This window comes from Lissotriton vulgaris, chromosome 12 (assembly GCF_964263255.1).
Source record: "Lissotriton vulgaris chromosome 12, aLisVul1.2, whole genome shotgun sequence".
Taxonomy (NCBI): domain Eukaryota; kingdom Metazoa; phylum Chordata; class Amphibia; order Caudata; family Salamandridae; genus Lissotriton; species Lissotriton vulgaris.
The window spans coordinates 58,113,327-58,137,029 of record NC_141700.1 but is presented as its reverse complement, the minus strand read 5'-3'; the positions used below and the strand labels follow the sequence as shown (position 1 = coordinate 58,137,029).

Below are 23,703 nucleotides of genomic sequence, written 5' to 3'. Positions count from 1 at the left end.
TAGCAGTGTCTTTCCCTCAACCACGGATACAAGTGAAACTACAAGTCCCAGAATGCAAAGAGTTGCTGGCTAACATGCCACCACTGACATATGATGTCACGTGGGATGGTGCTACATGGTCATCATGTAGCTAATGAACCTTGCATATTTCATTCGACAAACACATGAGGTGGGTATTTCTCTTCCCCTAACTTCACTTCCAACCAACTGCAGCCCCAGCTCAGGAGTGCATGGTTCTTTTTAGGCCTCAGCCACAGACAGGCAGACTTATTGTTTCTGAGATATAAGATATACTCAGAGAGGGCTTTGGATTTACCCCTTGCTCATGATTGGATGACTCTTTTTTTCTATCTCAGTTGTCTGCTCTTGATTTGATAGCTTTCCTGTGGACTTCTGCTTGTCCTACCCAGAGAATTTCACTCTTGAATTCCAACATGACAAGTTGTATCCTTCCACAGCACACTTGCGGGGACTCTTTTTGTATTTGTTATTGGTCTCTCCATTGGCGTGCAGGAGCTTTCCTGATCCCTCCCCCATGTTCCAGATTGTTGGTCTTGAATGTGTCTGCATCCCGACACATGCGTTCGTATGCCAGTGCCAATAACCACTGGCAAAGCAAATAGCTCGGAGAAGTATTAGCTTGGCCAATGCTTGTTCTTTTTGGGTGGCATTGTCTTCTGAACATTAGACACCCCTTTGACTTTGCATTTTACAAGACCACTACTCCACAAGTGGTGTATACTAGACACGTTTCGGTAACTAGACGGCTTTGTCCGTTAGACACAGTGCTCTCGGCCTTTTACTTTATTTTATTTATAAAGTTTTATATAGCGCGAACTCGATCCCGAAGGATATCAGAGCGCTTTACAATTTGAGGCAATTAAATAACTTCCCACGCTATTTCCCTATAAACCCACATCCCACTATGGAACTAAAAATGCAAAATTAGAACAACATTTTTTTTTAAAAACTACTAACTTTTTTTACACAGATAATAAAAACACATCTTATACCAAAAATACATGCATCCCACACATACAAAATAAATACAAACATAATTAATGTGCCTGTTACGTGGACTGATCATCACATCATCATCTTCTCATTCAATAGCCCCAAAAATATCAACTAAATAACATCACTCTACAGCCTACATACAGGGGAACAAGCGAAGCATGCAGAATTTGGAATCACAACCAACAATAAATACTCAACTGGAAACAACACACTCAGCAGAAAAACTATGAATGGATGTTCTTTGCCTTTGACCAAGTCAAATGTTGTGTGCTCCTGAAAATGGACAGCATCTCCGCAGTCAGATATGTGAACAAACTAGGGGGTCCTCGTTCGAAGGCCCTAGCTGACCTCTCGAGAGAATTTTGGCATTTTTGCCTGAGCAAACATATTATGCTTCTGGCTCAGTATTTACCGGTGGCGAGCAACTCCATTGCAGACTGGAACTCTCGTCAACTGAGGGATTTCAGAGATTGGAGACTGAACAGACAAATGTTTTTTATTTGAACAACAAATGGGGTCCTTTCCCCTTGGATCTCTTTGCCAACCGTATAAATGCTCAGGTTCCCAGGTTTTTCAGTTGGACACCAGACCCAGCTGCGGAAGCAGTGGATGCATTAATGCAACCTTGGGACGAGTCTCGTTGTTACGCGTTTCACCCGTTTGCTCGATTCAGAGAGCCCTGTTGAAGGTCAAGAGCGAAAAGGCCGAAATAGTCCTAATTACCCCATTCTGGACGTCTCAAGTTTGGTATCCAGATGTTATGGAGATGTTGATTGCCGACCCAGTACTTCTGCCGGTTGTGCCTGATCTACTAACCAATTCTTCAGGAGATTTCCACAAGATGGTCCTTCAAGGTCATTTAAGGCTAATGACTTTACTTTTACACACCCGTTGTTTTCAGGTGTATTTGTTCAATTTGATTATTGATGTGAACTTGGACTACAACACCCAGAATTTAATCTGCCCTCTACCTTCCCTATCCCCCAATTTACCAAAATGTGACCTCTCTCCTCTCCCATTCTGTCAATTTCATTCACCCCACTCTCTTCTCTCCTCCACTCCCTTCTACTGAAACCTACTCTGCCATCATGCCACCTTCCCTTCCATTTTCTCTCCTCTACCCTCTCACTCCCTTCCAGTTTTACCTCCACATCAAAACTACCCTTCCCTTGCCCCAGTCAGCGGGGCTATCCCTCACCACAAATAACTGAGCCACGCCTTTCCTTTCACAGATCACTTCTTTCACTCAGCCGCTTGGCATCTTGGTCGCTGCAGACAGTAAAGCTATCCCTCGCTTATCTGCGACCGCAGAGCTGCCTCTCACCTGTCACAGGCAGCAGACCGAACGTGCATTCATTTCAAGGCCCGTGATTGCAGACTATCAAGAAAACTCATGAGATGGACGTGAGGGGGATTTATATATATGCATATATACACACACACACACACACATATATATATATATATATATATATATATATATATATATATATATATATATATATATATATACACACATACATATGAATTAACTCCTTCCCACTAAGCCAGTCTTGACCAGGCAAAAGAAAGAGTGCGGACCACTGTGGCTTGTCAGCTGCAGTTTATTCAAACTCCACGAATAGCGCAGCAGCCATGACGCGTTCCGTCCCTCACAGGGGACTTGATCCCATGATATATATATATATATACACACACACACACACATACATATATCGGGGCACCACCGGAGATCAAGAGGCACAGTGGCATTGCTGCTGTTATATATATATATATTGATAGAGAAAGATATGTATATAAATACAAATTTGAAAATAGGTAAAGGAAAGAAATCAGAACATAAAAATGCTGCTCTCCCAGAGCCATAAAGCCAATGCAAGAGAGCCGATGGCTGAAGCTCTCTGTTTGTATCCATGATGACCTTCAGTGTGGGCGACGGGTCGCCGATTTTCCAACACTGGTTCTGGTACCAAGTGAGTCCCTCCCAGCCCTCTTCTGATCATTGGCTCATCCTCTTGATAATAAGAGCGCTTCGGCGGCAGGCCTGGCGGGCCAGTCGTTCAGTTTTTCTATTTTTCCTACAGTTTCTTTCCTTCTCATCCTTTTAGTGTAATGGTTTTAGAGCACTCTACAGCTCCCCGGACAGCGCTGCCTGGCTGCTGGCCTGCCTTTTATTTCATCTGCAGTGCGGTGCATCCTGCGAAGCCACAGCCTTTAGACCAGGCCGCCATCATGGGATGGTATTATCCAGAGTTTCACTTTTTTACCATTCCAAGATGGCCAACACATTGGTTCTCATTGTGGTGCCCAGGGCTTTCAGTGTGGTGAAAAAGTAGGCGGAGGTTCTTAAAGGAGGGCGGCCTTTGTAATTAAGGGTGTGACTGTTCTTCATTCCTCATCCCTATGCGGTCTGCCAGACACCTGTGCCCTTTTTCTCTTCAAATATGTTTGAAATCCCCATGTGCACATCTTGCACCCTATCTCTTTCCTCCTCAACACTACTCTTTTCACTCTACTCTGCGTGCACTTCTTCGGTCTCCTTCACTTCACCATCCCACCACACACATACAAAAAACACCCACTCACCTCTAGGCACTGCTTTTGCCAACATTTTGACCTCTGTTTATCTCCTTCACACATATTTGCAAAGAATCACAGTTATGCAACAGACATACGTGACTATTCCTCTTTGCTCTCTGCAGAGAGGCCAAGGATTGGATGGCCATGTCTTGTGAGCACCTTTTCGCCCATTGTGAGGAACTCTCACTTCGCTCAGCCTCGACTGCATAACTCTCACTCGTCGTTCATTATAAACGCAGGGGTGCAACTCAGCTCAGAGTTTACACTTTGCAGAGTGTTTTGCTACAAAAAAATACAGAAACATAACTTCAAAAAAATAGCAAATACTTGTACGGAATGGACGATAAAGAAAAATATAAAAAGAACAGGAAATAAGTTGCTGACTTCGATTACCATTACATGTTTTGAATGAATTGCCCAGAAATCGATGAGTGTTTTTGTCTGTAAAGTTAAGGGCATGCTCAAAGACCCCAGTAAGGGCCCATTGCTATGTTGGCATTTCATTTCTACCAGGTCTGAGCCCTCTGAAAGCTCTGGTGGCAACCATGAAGGAACTTCAAAACTATCAAACCCCAAGCCCAACACCACTGCAAGCTGCCCACCTGCAGATAGGAATATTTGTATTTATTGCCAGCTCATGTTTGCCCTGTTTATATTCTTTTAATTTATCTTGCATAAGTTGTGGAGTCAGTCTGCAAATCTGCTGTACTTGTATAAGGGCGTGAATGCACACATGAGTCGAAGGATGGATGAATGCTAAGTTGGGTGACTGAGTGATTGCATGATGACCTTTGCAAGCCTCAACACATCATTTCTAGGAAGCTCTGATTTAAATGTAAAAAAGGTGTACTGACGTTCTCAATGTTTTGTTTTTTTAATTCTCGATTTCTTTGTACTTGCTTCCCTCTCTTTCATCCCAGTCCCAATTGTACTCCCCCCGCCCAGCACACACTCTTCTCCCTGGGTTCCTCCTCTTCTCAGCCCCCTCGCCCCCAGCGCCTCCCCTCTCTCGCTGTGTGCTCTGTGTCGCCTGCCTTCCCCCGCCCATGCCCGGCCTCTTTCATCTTCCCCTCCCCTCTGCCCATCCATCCATTCCCAGCCGCCGGTCCAAGAGAAGCTGCTGTCTCCGGAGCTTGGCCGGGAGGGATGCTGCTGTGCCCGGACCCCCCAGAGCTGCTACTGCACCCCCTCAGCAGCGACTGACCCTCCCTCCCTCCCCCAGCCGGGGCCCCCGGGGGACAGCCTTCATCCCCGCCTTTGTGCGCTGCGCGGACGCCGCTCCGTGTCTTATCTCTCCTGCAGCTGGCTACCTGGTGACTTCAGGGGCCGGGGGCATCTTCAGCGCCACCCCCTCCCCCAGCGCCACCATCCATCATCTGAGCAAGAAAGAGCCGACAAACCACAGCCCGCGGCACTTTACACAACTTCCAGGTCGGAAACAGATCCTGAGGCAGACGACCAGCTACTTTTAAACAATTTATATAGCGCCAACAGGACGGTATCTCAAGGCGCCGAGAGGCACTTTAGCGCTTTGTGGGCCGCCGCAACTTCCAGGTCGGAAACAGATCCTGAGGCAGACGACCAGCTACTTTTAAACAATTTATATAGCGCCAACAGGACGGTATCTCAAGGCGCCGAGAGGCACTTTAGCGCTTTGTGGGCCGCCGCAGAATGAAAAGTTGGATCGGATTCCAATCTGCGGTTGCATCAGCACCTCCGCAGCAGGCGCAGTAACCCACTGCGCTCCCGCATTGTTTCTTCGCCTGGTGATTTCTTAGCAGATCCATTCTCCTCGCCGGAGGGGTGGCGGACACTCTCTGTTGGACTTCCGGAGCCGGGCGATCGCTGAAAGCCCCCCATGCTGGCACTGAAATTAGATTTGGAGTTCTTGTGACACGGGGAGAATTGCCCAGGGTCACCGGTGCAAAGGCCAGCTGGGCACGGGCGTGAACCTTCTGAATAAACCCCGCACGTCCCAGTGGGGCCGGATTAAACCTGCTGTCGACGGATTGAGTTTCCCGGGCCTCCTAAACTACACGATTCGTTCCAAGTTTGCCACTTTCTGCATTCACTGTGAGAAACTTCCCTCGCACCCTTCGTTCAGCGCCCGGAGTGTTGTTTTCACAAAGAAAGCGGCTCGCTTCAGCCATAAGGATTTGTACCTTTTATGTTTGTAAAGCGCCCACAAGAACCGGTTTTAGGGCGCATCCGGACGACCAGTACATACAATTCCATGAAGCCAATGGCATTGTGTACACAGGGAGTATAATATTGCACAACAACAGGTGCATGTTTTGCTCTGCAAGCTGTAGCTGTGCACTTCGAATGCAGCGCTGCGTTTGAACAGGACCGCTTTTGGGCGCGTGGGAGAATTGGGCGTGGTTTGGATGTTTTTGGAAACTGGAGGTTGGGAAGTCGCAGGGATGGGTGGGGGGTCAGTCACTCTCTTGTGAGTGACTCTTGGCCTTGTCCTGTGAAAACTTGGAGTGCCTACCCCACTGCTCCCCTCTTTCTCTCCTGACCCGGTGACCTTTGCGCCGCGAGGATGGAGCACGTGGCCAAGTGGCTGAGGGACTACTTGAGTTTGGGGAGCAGGAGGTCTCCCCCGCAGCCCCCCAAGCCCGACTACACGGAGAGTGAGATCCTGAGGGCCTACCGGGCCCAGAAGAGCCTGGACTTTGAGGACCCCTACGAGGACTGCGAGCCCCCCCTCCGGGAGGAGGGGGCCCCGGAGGGCCACGAGTCCCCCTCCAGGAGCCTGGGCCCCGAGGGGAGGTTCGTGTCCCCCAAGCATCGGCTCATCAAAGTGGACTCCGCCGACCTCAACAGGAGCAAAGTGCTGGCGGCGGCGGCGGGGGAGGCCCTGGGCAGGGCTGAGCCGGTGAGTGAACATTGAGGTATGCAGGGTACTCGGTGACTGAGCTCCCAGGGCAGAGGAGTGTGCAACGAGGGGTGCATGGTACTCGGTGACTGAGCTCCCAGGGCGGAGGAGTGTGCAGGGTACTCAGTGACTGAGATCACAGGGCGGAGGAGTGAGCAGGGTACTCAGTGACTGAGCTCCCAGGGCGGAGGAGTGTGCAGGGTACTCAGTGACTGAGCTCCCAGGGCGGAGGAGTGTGCAGGGTACTCAGTGACTGAGCTCAAAGGGCGGAGGAGTGTGCAGGGTACTCAGTGACTGAGCTCCCAGGGCAGAGGAGTGTGCAACGAGGGGTGGAGGGTACTCAGTGACTGAGCTCCCAGGGCGGAGGAGTGTGCAGGGTACTCATTGACTGAGCTCCCAGGTCGGAGGAATGTGCAGGGTACTCAGTGACTGAGCTCCCAGGGCGGAGGAGTGTTCAGGGTACTCAGTGACTGAGCTCCCAGGGCGGAGGAGTGTATAGGGTACTCAGTGACTGAGCTCCCAGGGCGGAGGAGTGTATAGGGTACTCAGTGACTCAGCTCCCAGCCGGAGGAGGGTGCAACGAGGTATGGAGGGTACTCAGTGACTGAGCTCCCAGGGCAGAGGAGTGAACAGCAAGGACTGGCAGGGTACTCATTGACTGAGCTCCCAGGGCGGAGGAGTGTGCATGGTACTCAGTGACTGAGCTCCCAGGGCGGAGGAGTGTGCAGGGTACTCATTGACTGAGCTCCCAGGGCGGAGGAGTGTGCAGGGTACTCAGTGACTGAGCTCCCAGGGCGGAGGAGTGTTCAGGGTACTCAGTGACTGAGCTCCCAGGGCAGAGGAGTGTGCAGGGTACTCAGTGACTGAGCTCCCAGGGCGGAGGAGTGTTCAGGGTACTCAGTGACTCAGCTCCCAGCCGGAGGAGGGTGCAACGAGGTATGGAGGGTACTCAGTGACTGAGCTCCCAGGGCAGAGGAGTGTGCAGGGTACTCCGTGACTGAGCTCCCGGGCGGAGGAGTTTGGAACGAGGTCTACAGGGTACTCAGTGAGTGACTGTGCTCCCGGCGGAGGAGTGACCAACAAGGGCTGGCAGGGTACTCAGTGACTGAGCTCCCAGCCGGAGGAGGGTGCAACGAGGTATGGAGGGTACTCAGTGACTGAGCTTCCAGGGCGGAGGAGTGTGCAGGGTACTCCGTGACTGAGCTCCCAGGGCAGAGGAGTGTGCAGGGTACTCAGTGACTGAGCTCCCAGGGCAGAGGAGTGTGCAGGGTACTCAGTGACTGAGCTTCCAGGGCGGAGGAGTGTGCAGGGTACTCCGTGACTGAGCTCCCGGGCGGAGGAGTTTGCAACGAGGTCTACAAGGTACTCAGTGAGTGACTGTGCTCCCGGCGGAGGAGTGACCAACAAGGGCTGGCAGGGTACTCAGTGACTGAGCTCCCAGCCGGAGGAGGGTGCAACGAGTTATGGAGGGTACACAGTGACTGAGCTCCAAGCCGGAGGAGTGTGCAACGAGGTATAGAGGCTACTCAGTGACTGAGCTCCCAGCCTGAGGAGTGTGCAGCGAGGTCTGCAGGGTACTCAGTGACTGAGCTCCCAGCCTGAGGAGTGTGCAGCGAGGTCTGCAGGGTACTCAGTGACTGAGCTCCTGGGCGGAGGAGTGTGTAGCGAGGTCTGCAGGGTACTCAGTGACTGGAGGAGTGTGTAACAAGGTCTGCAGGGTACTCAGTGACTGAACTCCTGGGTGGAGGATTGTGCAACAAGGTGTGCAGGGTACTCAGTGACTGAGCACCCAAGGGGAGGAGTGAGCAGCAAGGACTGGCAGGGTACTCTGTGACTGAGCTCCCAGGCAGGGGAGTGTGCAACGAGGTCTGCAGGGTACTCAGTGACTGAGCTCCCGGGCAGAGGAGTATGCAGCAAGGTCTGCAGGGTACTCAGTGACTGCGCTCCCTGGTGGAGGAGTGTGCAACGAGGTCTGCAGGGTACTCAGTGACTGAGCTGCTGAGCGGAGGAGTATGCAGCAAGGTCTGCAGGGTACTCAGTGACTGAGCTCCCAGAGCAGAGGAGTGACCAACAAAGGCTGGCAGGGTACTCAGCGACTGAGCTCCCAGGCAGAGGAGTATGCAGCAAGGTCTGCAGGGTACTCAGTGACTGCGCTCCCTGGCGGAGGAGTGTGCAACAAGGTCTGCAGGGTACTCAGTGACTGAGCTCCCGAGCGGAGAAGTATGCAGCAAGGTCTGCAGGGTACTCAGTGACTGAGCTCCCGAGCAGAGGAGTATGCAGCAAGGTCTGCAGGGTACTCAGTGGCTGCGCTCCCTGGCGGAGGAGTGTGCAACAAGGTCTGCAGGGTACTCAGTGACTAAGCTCCAGAGTGGGGGAGTATGAAGCGAGGTCTGCAGGGTACTCAGTGACTGAGCTCCCGAGCGGAGGAGTATGCAGCAAGGTCTGCAGGGTACTCCGTGACTGCGCTCCCTGGCGGAGGAGTGTGCAACAAGGTGTGCAGGTACTCAGTGACTGAGCTCCCCGGCGGAGGAGTGTGCATCTAGGTCTGCAGGGTACTCAGTGACTGGAGGAGTGTGCAACAAGGTCTGCAGGGTACTCAGTGACCGAGCTCCCGGGCGGAGGAATGACCAACAAGGGATGGCAGGTTACTCAGTGACTGAGCTCTCAGGCGGAGGAGTGTGCAACGAGGTATGGAGGGTACTCAGTGACTGAGCTCCCAGGGCTGAGGAGTGACCAACAAGGGCTGGCAGGGTACTCAATGACTGAGCTCCCGGGCAGAGGAGTGAGCAGCAAGGACTGGCAGGGTACTCAGTGACTGAGCTTCCTGGCGGAGGAGTGTGCAACAAGATCTGCAGGGTACTCAGTGAGTGACTTTGCTCCCGGGCGGAGGAGTGAGCAGCAAGGGCTGGCAGGGTACTCAGTGACTGAGCTCCCAGGCGGAGGAGTGGGCAGCGAGTTCTGCAGGGTACTCAGTGACTGAGCTCCAGAGTGGAGGAGTATGCAGCAAGGTCTGCAGGGTACTCAGTGACTGTGTTCCCGGGAGGAGGAGTGTGCAACAAGGTCTGCAGGTACTCAATGACTGAGTTCCCAGGGCGGAGGAGTGTGCAACAAGGCGTGCAGGTACTCAGTGACTGAGCTCCCGGGAGGAGGGATGTGCAATTAGGTCTGCGGGGTACTCAGTGACTGGAGGAGTGTGCAACAAGGTCTGGAGTGTACTCAGTGACTGAGCTCCTGGGCGGAGGAGTGTGCAACAAGGGCTGGCAGGGTACTCAGTGACTGAGCTCCCAGGCGGAGGAGTGTGCAGGGAGGTCTGCAGGGTACTCAGTGACTGAGCTCCTGGGTGGAGGAGTGTGCAACGAGGTGTGCAGGGTACTCAGTGACTGAGCTCCAAGGGCGAAGGAGTGAGTAGCAAGGACTGGCAGGGTACTCTGTGACTGGGCTCCCAGGCGGAGGAGTGAGCAGCAAGGACTGGCAGGGTACTCTGTGACTGAGTTCCCGAACGGAGGAGTGTGCAACAAGGTCTGCAGGGTACTCTGTGACTGAGCTCCCGGGCGGAGGAGTGAGCAGCAAGGACTGGCAGGTACTCAGTGACTGAGCTCCCGGGCGGAGGAGTGTGCAATGAGATGTGCAGGGTACTCAATGACTGAGCTCCCAGGGCGAAGGAGTGTGCACCGAGGTGTGCAGGTACTCAGTGACTGCGCTCCCAGGCGGAGGAGTGTGCAACGAGGTGTGCAGGTACTCACTGACTGAGCTCCCAGGGCAGAGAAGTGTACAACAAGGCTTGCAGGTACTCAGTGACTGGGCTCCCGGGTGGAGGAGTGTGCAACTAGGTCTGCAGGGTACTCAGTGACTGGAGGAGTGTGCAACAAGGTCTGCAGGGTACTCAGTGAGTGACTGAGCTCCCGGGCGGAGGAGTGGACAGCAAGGGCTGGCAGGGTACTCGGTGACTGAGCTCCTAGGCAGAGGAGTGTTGAGGGAGGTCTGCAGGGCACTCAGTGACTGAGCTCCTGGGCAGAGGAGTGTGCAGGGAGGTCTGCAGGGTACTCAGTGACTGAGCTCCAAGTGCGAAGGAGTGTGCAACGAGGACTGCAGGGTACTCAGTGACTGAGCTCCCAGGCGAAGGAGTGAGCAGCAAAAACTGGCAGGGTACTCCGTGACTGAGCTTCCAGGGCGGAGGAGTGACCAACAAGGGCTGGCAGGGTACTCAGTGACTGAGCTCCCGGGCAGAGGAGTGAGCAGCAAGGACTGTCAGGGTACTGAGTGACTGAGCTTCCTGGCGGAGGAGTGTGCAACAAGGTCTGCAGGGTACTCCGTGAGTGACTGAGCTCCCGGGCGGAGGAGTGAGCAGCAAGGGCTGGCAGGGTACTCAGTGACTGAGCTCCCTGGCGGAGGAGTGTGCAGCGAGTTCGGCAGGGTACTCAGTGACTGAGCTCCAGAGCGGAGGAGTATGCAGCAAGGTGTGCAGGGTACTCCGTGACCCAGGCGAAGGAGTGAGCAGCAAAGACTGGCAGGGTACTCAGTGACTGAGCTTCCAGGGTGAAGGAGTGACCAACAAGGGCTGGCAGGGTACTAAGTGACTGAGCTTCCTGGCGGAGGAGCGTGCAACAAGGTCTGCAAGGTACTTAGTGACTGAGCTTCTGGGCGGAGGAGTGAGCAGCAAGGACTGTCAGGGTACTCAGTGACTGAGCTTCCAGGCGGAGGAGTGTGCAACAAGGTCTGCAGGGTACTCAGTGAGTGACTGAGCTCCCAGTGGAGGAGTGAGCAGCAAGGGCTGGCAGGGTACTCAGTGACTGAACTCCCAGGCAGAGGAGTGTGCAGCGAGGTCTGCAGGGTACTCAGTGACTGAGCTCCCGAGCGGAGGAGTGTGCAGCAAGGACTGGCAGGGTAATCCGTGACTGAGCTCCAGGGTTGAGTGTGCAGTAAGGATGGCAGGGTACTCAGTGACTGATCTCCTGGGCGGAGGAGTGTGCAGCAAGGACTGGCAGGGTACTTAGTGACTGAGCTCCCGGGCGGAGGAGTGAGCAGCAAGGACTGGCAGGGTACTCAGGGACTGAGCTCCCAGGCGGAGGAGTGTGCAGCGAGGTCTGCAGGGTATCAGTGACTGAGCTCCAGAGCGGAGTAGTATACAGCAAGGTCTGCAGTGTAATCAGTGACTATGCTCCTGGGCGGAGGAGTGTGCAAGGAGGTGTGCACAGTACTCAGTGACTGGAGGAGTGTGCAACAAGGTCTGCAGGGTACTCAGTGACTGAGCTCCCGGGCGGAGGAGTGTGCAACGAGGTGTGCAGGGTACTCCGTGACTGAGCTCCAAGGGCGAAGGAGTGTGCAACGAGGACTGCAGGTACTCAGTGACTGCGCTCCCAGGCGGAGGAGTGTGCAACGAGGTGTGCAGGGTACTCCGTGACTGAGCTCCAAGGGCGAAGGAGTGTGCAACGAGGACTGCAGGGTACTCAGTGACTGAGCTCCTGGGCAGAGGAGTCAGCAGCAAGGACTGTCAGGGTACTCAGTGTCTGAGCTTCCAGAGCGGAGGAGTGACCAACAAATGCTGGCAGGGTACTCAGTGACTGAGCTCCCGGGCAGAGGAGTGAGCAGCAAGGACTGTCAGGGTACTCAGTGACTGAGCTTCCAGGCGGAGGAGTGTGCAGCAAGGACTGGAAGGGTACTCCATGACTGAGCTCCAGGGCGGAGTGTGCAGCAAGGACTGGCAGGGTACTCAGTGACTGATCTCCCAGGACAGAGGAGTGAGCAGCAAGTACTGGCAGGGTACTCAGTGACTGAGCTCCCGGGCAGAGGAGGGAGCAGCAAGGCCTGGCAGGGTAGTTAGTGTGTGACTCAGCCCCCAAGGCAGGCTAGTATGCACTTGTGATTGACAGGTTAGCGTGTGACTCAGCTCTCAGGACAAGTGAGTTTGCAACTGGGGCTTTCACGCCAGGGTAGAGTTTACTGGGCTCCTGGATTGACGAGTCTATAAGTCGGTCTCCTTGGCAGGGATATTTGAAACTGGTCTCCCAGCCCGAAGGGGGGTGGAGGGTGTCTATGTGAAACTTGGACCCCTGGAAAAAGTTTGCAGCCATGACGACTGGGGGCATTGACAGCTGGGTGGACAAACCTTAAACGCTGAAGCATCTCTCTCACACTCTCAGCTTTCATCCCCGTGGCTGCTGAAGGAGCGGGTCCAAGTTTAGCTTCATAAAACAAAACAAAGGCTCTTCGCTGACGCGTCCCAGCTGTCTGTCTGGGTGACATCAGGATAAATCCAGCGTTGGGGGGGGGGACGGTGGAAACTGTCTCACCTGCTCACTTGAGTCTGAAAGTGTTGACTGCACAAATGAGCAGCCTGTGAGTCAGAGAGTTTCCTGACAGGGAGAGCCCTTGCATCAGCTGGGGAGCGAGGCTCTCTCAGAGCCCGCCAGAATCACTGAGTGAATGACCATCTGGATAACTGAGCTCCCAGGATTTAGCTGCTGCCTTCACGAGGAACAAAAATGGAAACAGTTGCAATCCAGCGAGTAGGTTTTCAGCCTTCACGTCTTGAGGGCCAGGAAGTGGCGCGTCGACCGCTCACCTGGTACGCTAAGTTAGCGCGAGCAAGAAAACACGTTGCGTTTACGCTAAGATGAGTAAATGCATTTTACACTGTTCTGTAATTACCTCCAAGTTGTCTGTGGATGCACTGGTTTTTTTGTCGGACCACAGGTGCCGTTGCAGTGAGGTGACCCAGCGGAGAAAAATGCAAGCTGGCGTTATTTGCACGCGCGTTCTGGAACCTGACTCTTTCACGAGGAAGACCATGGGTGGAAGGAATATTCTTTTGCACCATAATGGTGGGCAGAGGTGGACGACCTTGGTGACTGTAGTGAAAATAGTTTTTTCAGATGTGTATGTCTATAGCCCGGATCAAGCCAAAAGGCCATGATGCAAGTCCGGGTGCCTTAGCCCTGGTCGCCGGTGGCTGTTGTCTTAGACTCTGGTTGCCATGGCCTTGGTCCCAAGTGGCTGCTGTCCTCGTCTCGTGTTCCTCTAGTCTGAGTCTTTTGTGGTCTCAGGTGTTATGATAATCCACTACTTCTTTTTTTTCCAGTCTTTTTTTCATTTTAATCTATATTTGTAACCATCCACGTGTTTTTAAACAAGGTCTTTAGACAGAGTCTTTCAAAGCCAATAGTACCCATTCTTGCACCAAGAAGAATCATATTTTCCTTAGTTGTCCATTAAAATTAAGAAAGGTTTCAACGTTTGTTTGCATTTTTCGGAAGCACCCATCTGTTCTATTAAAATAAACCTGATGGTACTTTCTTTTTTTTAATTGAAAGCACATGGCTGCTACTTTTAGGCATTTGTATATTTTCTTTAACTTTACTGTTCGTGGCATATGCATGCAAATATATATATATATATATATATATATATATATATATATATATATATATCTCAAAATACTAGCAGATCGCCCCAGCGTTGCCTGGGGGCAGTACACCCGCTCCCACCCCAACCCCCTCCCGCACCGACTCCCTCCTGCCCCGACTCACTCGCGCCCCCCTCCAGCCCCAACTCACTCGCGCCCCCCTCCCGCCCAGACTCAATCGCGCCCCCCTCCCGCCCAGACTCACTCGCGCCCCCCTCCCGCCCAGACTCACTCGCGCCCCCCTCCCGCCCCGACATTTTCATTTACTGCTGCCTCCTTCTTTCCTCCCCTTGCATCACAGTCTCACTTTCCCTTTCCTTACCTGTGCCGCCGTTCCTCACTGCACAGCCGCTCGTCACTGCACCGCCATCCTCCTTCATCGTCATCACGCACGTCGCGTCGCGGCCAGCGCTAGGTCCCGGCCGGCGCTACTTTCAGGGGACTACTTTGTTTACAAACGTAATTTTTTTAATTTACTTTTTTTTAAAAATTTATATAACCTATGTCCATCTACACACCCTGACATTTTCATAGATGTATCGGGTGTGTAGATTGGCGCTGTGGTTCCCGAGTTTACCTGGCCAAAAGGTGCAAGTTCTCTCTTTATAATAGTAGTATAGGTATATATATATATATATATATATATATATATATATATATATATATATATATATATATATATATATATATCGCACCAGCTTGCCAACACCTGCTATAATGTCTTTGACAATGCTTGTTTTAGTTGCTCACTTCCTGAACTTTCAGTGCTGTAATTAGGCACACCAAGGGCCATACAATCAGAGCCAGGAATACCCAGAAGAAGGCTCCTGGTAGAAGCCACTGTCCAAGTCAGATGTTTATCCTAGCTTAATTTGTCCCTGGAGGTTGGTGCCCCCTCTTAACTCATACTCTCACCGGTTGCTTCCACCATGATTCTCGTTTGCCCTTTATAGGGCGGGTCTGGGCGCTTGATAACCTGTTTCAGCCGCAGGGGGTGTCTTCTCTGTACTTGTGGAATTATTTGCCTGGGAAAGGTTTCCGAATCTGTCAATCCAGACTCTGCTGAGAGGTCCAGTTTAAAGGCTTCACAGGTGTGGTGTAGATGAGCCATACACTCCAGCTTCTAGGAGCTAAGAGATGTTCCAGGAAGGGCTGAACATGGGACAGTCAGTACACCTTGCGTCAGTCAGCTTGCAGAGTGTCCAGGAGCTGGAGCAATCCCTGAAGGAATATTTCTAAAAATAAACATGCAACAATTTAGCACTGAAACCTTAGTGCAAATCCTTGTGGTTCAATTTGTCCTTCTAGCCTGTCCTGATTCTCATATTTTTGCTTTAACTTTCCAAGATGCGAGGTGAGGGTTACTTTTTCTTAATAATATCCTGGGATATCAAAATCATTTTTTTGTGGCGTTTTATATAGCGCAATCTAGACCCGAAGGTATCGGAGCGCTTTACATGAGCACCAGTTGCGTTACAGTCTGACACATTTGTTTTGTTAGGCACGGGGAGAGTACGTGATTTGCCCAGAACCACAGGATGTTGAGCGTCCCTGCCGAGACTCAAAGCGACCGCCCAATTCATTAGGCCACATCCTCTCCCCAAATTCATTAAAGATTTTGAGACTGTTTGGATGTTGGGCACATCCAGTTGCTTCCTCTGCTCTGTGAACCCCACAGTTGGAGTTACGGGCCCTACCGGCATACATTAGAGTCTGCTGTGTCAGTAGTTACCAGGTTCCTCGGTCCCGTTCTTCCCACTTTTGATAGGGCACTTAGTTACTGTCATTTTATAGAATGGTGCATGACCAGACATGTTTCTCTATGCGCTAAGTTGGAATTAAGCTCCTCCCTGCAGCACTCTTACCTTTAAATGAAGCAGTACGTACAAGAACTTATCTTTCGCATTCTTTCGATGACGTCTCACCCCAGTGCATCAATTTAACAGAATAGTAATGGTGTTCTGGAATGCGCCCAGTTCTCTTTACTCAAAGCTGCATCACGGGCAGTCCACAACAATCACGGTTCGACAATCTCCAAGTGTTTGATCGATCAGTCACCCAGGTTTCTTGTAAAGTGCGACTACTCACCCATTAGGGGCTCAAGACACTGAGGGAGGAGGGGTCTGCGGTTCAGTCGAAGAGCCAGTCTTGAGGTCCTTCCGTAATTGAGGCATCGGCGGTGAGTGCCTGAGATGCAGCGGCGGGGAGTTCCAGGTCTTTGCAGCGAGGTAGAAGGATCATCCACTGGCCGAAGACTTGCCGATCCATGGGACAGTGGCCAGGGACAGTTGGGCGGAGCGGAGATGTCTGGTGGGTGTGTAGAAGAAGAGGCGGGGGTTGAGGTATGCAGGTCCAGTGTTGTGGAGGGTTTTGTCATGTGTGAGGAGCTTGATGGTGATTCTTTTGTTGAACGGGAGCCAGTGAGGCTCTCTCAGGTGACTGGCGATGGGGCTTTAGTGGGGGATGTCCAGGCTGAGTCGGGTGGAGGCGTTCTGAATGCACTGCAGTTTCTTAGGAGTTTTTGGGTGGCGCCGGCATGAGTGTGTTGCCATAGTCGAGTTTGCTGCTGACAAGCGCCTGGGTGACCATTCTCCTGGATTCGGTGGGGACCCACTTTAAGATCTTCGGAAGCATGCAGAGCGAGGAGTCGAGGAGGATGCCGAGGTTACGTGTGTGGTTGGTGGGTGTAGAGGGCTTCTGAATGCTGCGTACCACCAGGAATCATCCGAGGTCGAGGGGGTGGTGCCCAGGATGAGGACTTTGGTTTTGTCGGAGCTGAGTTTGAGGCAGCCCTACTTCTTTCAGGTGGCTACTGCCTTCAACCTGTTGTGAAAATTGATCTTAGCAGCTGTAGGTTGGTTGGTGAGGGAGAGAATCAGCTGGGTGTGGCAAGTATTCATTACAAGTATGGGGTAACCCAAACAAGTCTGTGGACCTGGGTAACGTTTGATATGAAAAACAGTGGTCCTCAAACCAATCAGTTTACAAAAATAAAGCTATTTCCAATATTTTCTCAGTTTAGAGCTAAAATAAATTTGCGCTCCTTTTGGACAACAATGTTCAAAACATAAGGTATTTTGCAATGATACGTATATATATATATGTGACACTTTAGAAAAACGGAAAGAATTGAATGTGCAGAGACTTAACTTTGTAAGCAAACAACATGAGTTTATTTTCATTCCAAACTTTTTGGACATTTTGTGAGAAACAATGGTTGCTCCAAGGGGAACGTGCAACGGAGTAGTGCTCGAAGATTTGAGTGGGTGGGGAAGTATTCCCAAGGTTAGAGATGAAGAGAGAGTAGAAAAGTTCAATGTGAGATTGAGCTAGTGTATCAATCTAGGTGTCCTGGCCCTGGCCCTAACCTGGCTCTATTTACATTGGTTTATACAATCACAGATTGTAATCATCTGTGGCACGTGTTCAGTAGGGGCTGGGTGGGTCCAGGTACAAGGTTGTGTGTTCGTCGACGTTTCGACTCGTCTTGCGGCTTATAGGACAGTTGAGCCTTTGCCTGCGAGTCTTCCTCAGGACGGGATAGGTGGGGGATGGGAGGCAACCAGCTTGTGGTTTTAACACCTCATCCGCACTAGAAGTGTAGCGGGAAGTGTAGCTGTGTCACAAACAATTCCATATCCAACGGATGCCCAAGGGTTAGTCCGGATAACAATTGAATTGTTCAAGTTCTGGTTCAAGACCGATGATCACTACTGGCAAAAAAGATTGTGTTGCAAGTAAATCAAGTATATATTGAAGAGAGTGAGACTCAGCGAGGAGCCCTGGGGAATCCTGCAGCTGATCTCTACAGGGGCCAAGAAGAACGGTGGGAGCTTGACTCCATGGGTTCGGCTGGTGAGGAAGGAGCAGATCCACTTTAAAGCTTTGCCACGAAATCCAGCGTTGTGAATCTTGTGCAAAGGTTGGGGTTGGAGACTTCTAGTTGTCCATTCCAGATCCCATATCCCTACCACAAGGATTGTAGACGTCCCTTCGTTTCAAAATACCATGTTCTCTTTACTCAATCCACCCCACAACCAGTCAGGATTCCAGACAGTCCCTTTGTTTGATGGTGTCTGGTTCTTTACCCCATACTGCTTCACCAACAATCAGATCCTAGAATGTCTCTTTGTTGGCTGATACCCGGTTCTCTTTACAACATCACCAACAATCCGATTCAAGAATACACCTTTGTCGATGATGTCTCATTCTCTTTACCAAAACACACAATGCCAGCTATCACCAACAGTAGAGATTCCAAAATGTCCCTCTATACTGTCTGGCTCTATTTACCCATTTTTCAATCGCTAAAATTCAGGATTCTAGAATGTCTCTTAGTTTGCTGGCGTCTCATTGGGTTTGAAACCTATTGTGACATGATTTCCCATAATGAACTCACCGTCCTGATATGCGATAAACTGATTAAGACTGATCTCCTTCTTTACAGGTCGTAGAGGACAGTGAATATTCAGACCCTTTCGATGCACAACACGGGTCAAAAGACGAGGTGGAAGAGGCACCGAGACCAGAGAATAATGGCTACATGGAACCCTACGAAGCCCAACGGGTGATCGCAGGTAAATGCACAGAGGGCCAAAGGTCAACAATAGGGGTATTACTCCAGGGATTGGCACCTGTAGGAAGCAGCTGGTAGTGGGGATATCCCCTCATTTCCCAGTAGGTCACACCATGTATTCTAGGTTTAATCCATCCTTGTGCCCTGTTCAAATTCATGAACTTCGTCGAAGTCTATTGACGTGTTTTTCCTGACCCCAGATTGCCATTGGAGAGGAGACCGGGAGCCGGAGGGAGCCAAGAAATCCACAAAGGTCCTGCAGCTCTACGACACCCCATACGAGACGCACATCCGAGCCGACTCAGACCCCGAAGTAAGCCTAGTAGGCCGGGGCCGGGAGAGCCGCCTGCCCCAAGATGACGAGCGGCCTGCCGACGAGTATGACCAGCCATGGGAATGGAAAAAAGACAACATCTCCAGAGCCTTCGCAGGTACCTCCAGCACCCATGTCACAATCACTCTCCTCTCTTTGGGTAAAGTTCATGAACGGGCTGGCCGTAGCGGGCATCCGGCATTTCCCCGGGAGGCTGGAATGGCGAGAGCTAGTTTTTCAGCTGTGGAGACCGGTTTTGTTACTGGGGCCAGGTTTTGCAGCACTGCTACAATATTGGCACCCGGTAGCAGCCTGTCTGCCAGGGCTGGTTTGATAAAATTGCCAGGGCTGCTTTGGGTTCCCAATCCGGCTGTGCTAAAGTTCTTGGTATGACATGCATAGCTCTATTATGCGCCTATGTTGGAGGATCTCGTGCTAATCCTAACCACTGTATGACTCTCAAATCGCAGTATAATGAGGCCCCCCTTTCGTTGATCACTACTGGGGCTGGGATTAGAGCAGCCCTGAATGTGCATGAGCCATAATGGGGCGAGGTATTTACTTCTTCAGGTAAATACTGGGCTTTGGAGTGTGATATTTGCCGGGTGCTGTGAATGCCTCTTATTCAAAATCGACACTCCGTAATTGGAAACGATATGCGGCAATATGAGCCATGCGCATGTTTCACAGTTTTCTGCAAGTTTTATCCGGCTGGCATGTCAAAATTTACCTGGGGAAAAATGTGTAATAATTACCACCATGCTCAGAATTCTGATACCTGCACAAAGAGGAGTTTATGGAAATATCAGAATTTAACAGCCCTCGCGCAATCAGGGCCTTAGTGTAATTCACCTTCACGGGGCCGTTGTGCATAAATAACGGTCTTCAAATGGTAAACTTGCAGAGAACAAATATCAAACATGCACACATTTGCCATTGTGCATAGAAGAGGTTCAGCAAAAGATGAAGTAGTTGAGAAAAGTTTTGCACGTTTTTTTAGTTGGAGGTGAAATTAATTTGCTATGCGAGCACAGTTTTTTTTTATAAGCGATAGAAAACCTTTGCACACACAATGGCCAAGACAAATCCAGACACATTGTGAAAGTTGGAAAGAGCAAAACCTTAAAACATTGCAAAACTTCATTCAAGATGAGATGGGTCTAGGTGACCTGGTTTGGAGTGTTCCCATGGGGAGCAGGGTCAAGAATGATTTGCATATGGCTGGGTCCAAGCTGGGGTGGTGTGGTGAGCAAAAAAACGATGGATTAGACCCAGATCTGTGACTGGGCGTGGGGGGGGGGGGTGTTTGCAGTGTTCAGCATTCCGTCCATCTGAGAGATGAGACTGGCAGACAACAATCACCTGTAATCACTATTCAGATTAATGACTTGTTGTATATATATATATATATATAGCGGTTGATACCAAAGCTGTCTTTTCTAAGTGCTGTAAATAACAGATATTAATATTACCCATTTTAGTGACAGATGGGTTGCATGAGATTATTGCATGGAACCCCAGGGCAGGAGAGAAGGGTCCTGTACCTAAAGCAACCAAAGTTATACCTCCCGAGGAGAGCTGTGACCATCACCTCATCAATGAGAAGAAGACCCCATACATTATCAGAAAGAACAGGAATCAGGTGAATGCCCCCCCCCCCCTTCCAGTCTTAATGCTCTGCTTGGAGAGGGATGCAGCTGTTTTGCCCCCTGTTGCCCTAGCTCTGGAGGCAGAGCTCAACTCCAGGAGCTATTCTCAGCAAGGCCGGACAGGCCTTCTATTCCACGGGCATTTCCCCAGTGGGCTGGAGTCCTTGGAGGCCGGGTTTAAAAGGCCAGGCCTGCTCTGCTGTCTTTGACTTTCACAGATCCCCAAGGTTAATTGCTGCAGACGCCACGGGGAGGGTGAGAGGGAAGTAGGGAAGTGGAAGGCAGTGAAAAGGGATCAGAGAGGAAAGGAGAGAATGGATGGATAGAAAGAGAGAGATTTCGCAGTGGGACTGTTTTTTATCATTTTTGGCTCCACTGCATTTGGTTCTCCAGCCCGGTCCTGATTGTCTGGATGACCCCTGAACTCCGAGCACTTCCACTGACTAGTGAAAGCCGAAGCTCAGGCAAGAGCCGGATTTTCTGTCACCTTCCATCAGTTAGACCGAACCATGTGGATAACTTTCAGGATGTTGGGTCTCAGTGACATGGTTGAACTACGGTTGGCCATCGCCGACCCGGGTGAACCCATCATAGTTGGGGTTTATCCATAATCCTAGGAATAGATAAGCACGCTGAGAATGCCTGCTCGCTCCCAGTGCACCTCTCTGGGAAGAACTGGCTCAGTGGGTGCAGTGACACCGGGGCCTGGAGGGGAGACAGATTCTCTGCACCTGACCGCTGCGGCGAGGGAGGTGACTGACCCACTTGGTCTCCGTTGCTAGCCTCCAGTGAGGGTCTTTGGCAATGCCTCACCAACGAAGGCCGCTATAAACAAAGCGTGGTGGGGCGGCTGGGGTCCCGTGTGGGGGGTAAAAAAACACTAACAAAATAAATAAAATTTGCCGCTGTGGCCGGCCGGCCGCCTCCAGCGTCGCATTTGCTGCCTCTCTTCTTCTTGTGTCCCTGCAGCCCCTGGGACCCCGACTCCCACCCAATCCCATGCTGCAGAGCAGCACAGGGATTGGTCTGAGCTGGCAGGGAAAACATCCTGCTCAGACCAGGGAGTCTGTAGGGTTTCTGCAGCCGGGCTGGAGAAAACCTAAGTGTGCATGAGTGTTTTGGTCGGCCTGAGATGGCCAGCCGAAACACACATGCGCACTTAGGAAGAGGGTTGCACATGGCACTCCTCCTCCCTCCCACCCATGCCTAAGCCCCGCCCCTCTCAACACCGCAGGCAGGGCCGGCAAATGTAAAATAAAACAAAGCAATAACATCGTTTTATTTCACATTTGCTGGCTCTGAACCAGGCAGTGGGGCGGCGCACCTCCGCCATTGTGGAGGAGCCGCCCCTCACCCTTTCCCTAAGGGTTCAATCTATAAGCATCAGGGTGCCCCAGGCTCACCCAAGCAATGAGCTCACCTTGCCGGGAGTGGAAAGGACACACTAGCAGCAGTCCGTTCCCCCTGGAGGGAGACAATATTTGCCTCGGCACGATTGGCCTGTCAGGCCGTGACCCCACCGTGGACCCAACTGCTGCCCAGCAAGCTGCACACCATCCAATCCAGCCCTATATGATAGGGGTCTGATGGCAGTCACGTAGGCACACACCACCAACACCTCCCCAAAAACAGCCTCTATTCTGCCCGAAAACCCATCTCAAAGCTGTCCCTCATGGGCTGGGCTGTGCCCATGCGCCCACTTTACCAAACCGACACTGAGTGTATGTATACATGAAACGGAATTTGTGCAAGTGTGGAGCCCTGTACGATCCGCATGAGCTTTCTGCAGGCTCCATTGGGAGGTGACCTTTCCAATGTGCTGACACTGGTTAGTGATGAAGGAGGGATCCGGTTCAGACACGTCAGCCTTTCACACAAGGACATGAGAAGTGTTCTCTGGTGCACAGTGTGGCTCCCATCTCAGGAGGTGGCCCTTCCCACCCCCTGTATCCAGACTGGTGGTCCTAGAGGGGATGGTGACTCTGCGCTCTTGCCTTTCGTAGCTTTATAAGACACTGCAAGCCATGATTCCTCTGTGCGCCCTGAGGACGGTACTCTTTCCTGCTCCACGAAGGACACAGAATAAACACTTTCCCTCTGTGTCTGCACTAAACACATCATACAAACAGTGCCATGTTAGCAGTCTGTGTGTGCACTAACCACAGGGCGCACAGTGATCTATTTATAGTAGGAGTGTGTTGGGGAGCACATGATACACATAGTCTGCATGTGAGTCCACCGAGCACACAAGAAACAGGGTATAAAGTGTAAAGTTTACAGTGTGTTTATGTGTGTGTGTGTGCACTAAGCACATGGTAAACATGGTGTAAAGTTTACAGAGCGTCCTTGCATGTTTTAAGCACAGCAGAAGCATAACACATTGTTTATAGGTAACTGTGTGTGTGCACGAAGCACATGATAAACGCAGTGTAGAGTTTATTGAATGTTGTATGTTTTAAATACAGGATAAACATAGCACACTGTTTAGGGTCTGTGTGTATGTACTAAGCACAAGATAAACACAGTGTAAACTTTACAGATGTCTTTGTATGTTTTAAATACAGGATAAACATAGCACACGGTTTACTGTCTGTGTGTATGTACTAACTAAGCACAAGATAAACGCAGTGTAAACTTTACAGATGTCCTTGTATGTTTTAAGCATAGGATAAACATACCACATTAGTTATAATGATTCAATGTGTGTGTGCTCTAAGCACAAGATAAACACAGCGCCAAGTTCACAGTGTGTATGTGTTAAGTACACGATAAACACACTGCAGTATCTACTTATGTGCACTAAGCACATGTTACACATGTTGCCATGTTTCTAGTACGTCTGTGTGCACTAATCATATTCTGTATGCTGTGCCATGCATACAGTATGTTTGCATGTGCACTAAACACTCAAGACATTCACTGCCATGTTTATAGTTTGTGCGTGTGCCCTAAGTCCATGATATACACAGCAACATGTTTACAGTCTGAATGGTTGCATACAAAATGCGAGGAACTACAAAGTACCGTATTTATAGTTGGATAGGTTAACTATGCACATGAAACACATAATACCATATTTATAGTCTGTAAGTGTGCACTGAGGATACAAGAGCATACATAGTCCATGTGTGCAGCAGGCACCATACCTAATTACATACTCTGTATGTGTTACACTGGGGACAAGGTGAAGCACATAGTGCCATGTGTGTAGTCTGTGTATACATTAAGCACATGATACATCTACATATCACCATGTTTACAGTCTGCATGTGCAATATGTATAGA

At 51.0% G+C, this 23,703-nt stretch overlaps 1 protein-coding gene across 1 annotated transcript in view; it reads left to right on the top strand.

Annotated features, from left to right (window-relative positions):
* Positions 1-6,123: 6,123 nt before the first annotated feature.
* SHD (Src homology 2 domain containing transforming protein D) overlaps positions 6,124-23,703 on the top strand; it is a 60,278-nt gene continuing 42,698 nt past the window's right edge. The window contains exons 1-3 of the mRNA XM_086946336.1: positions 6,124-6,478; positions 18,328-18,457; positions 18,657-18,887. Of these exons, the coding sequence (XP_086802462.1) occupies positions 6,143-6,478; positions 18,328-18,457; positions 18,657-18,887 (697 nt within the window). The 5' untranslated portion in view covers positions 6,124-6,142. The remainder of the gene's footprint in view (positions 6,479-18,327; positions 18,458-18,656; positions 18,888-23,703) is intronic.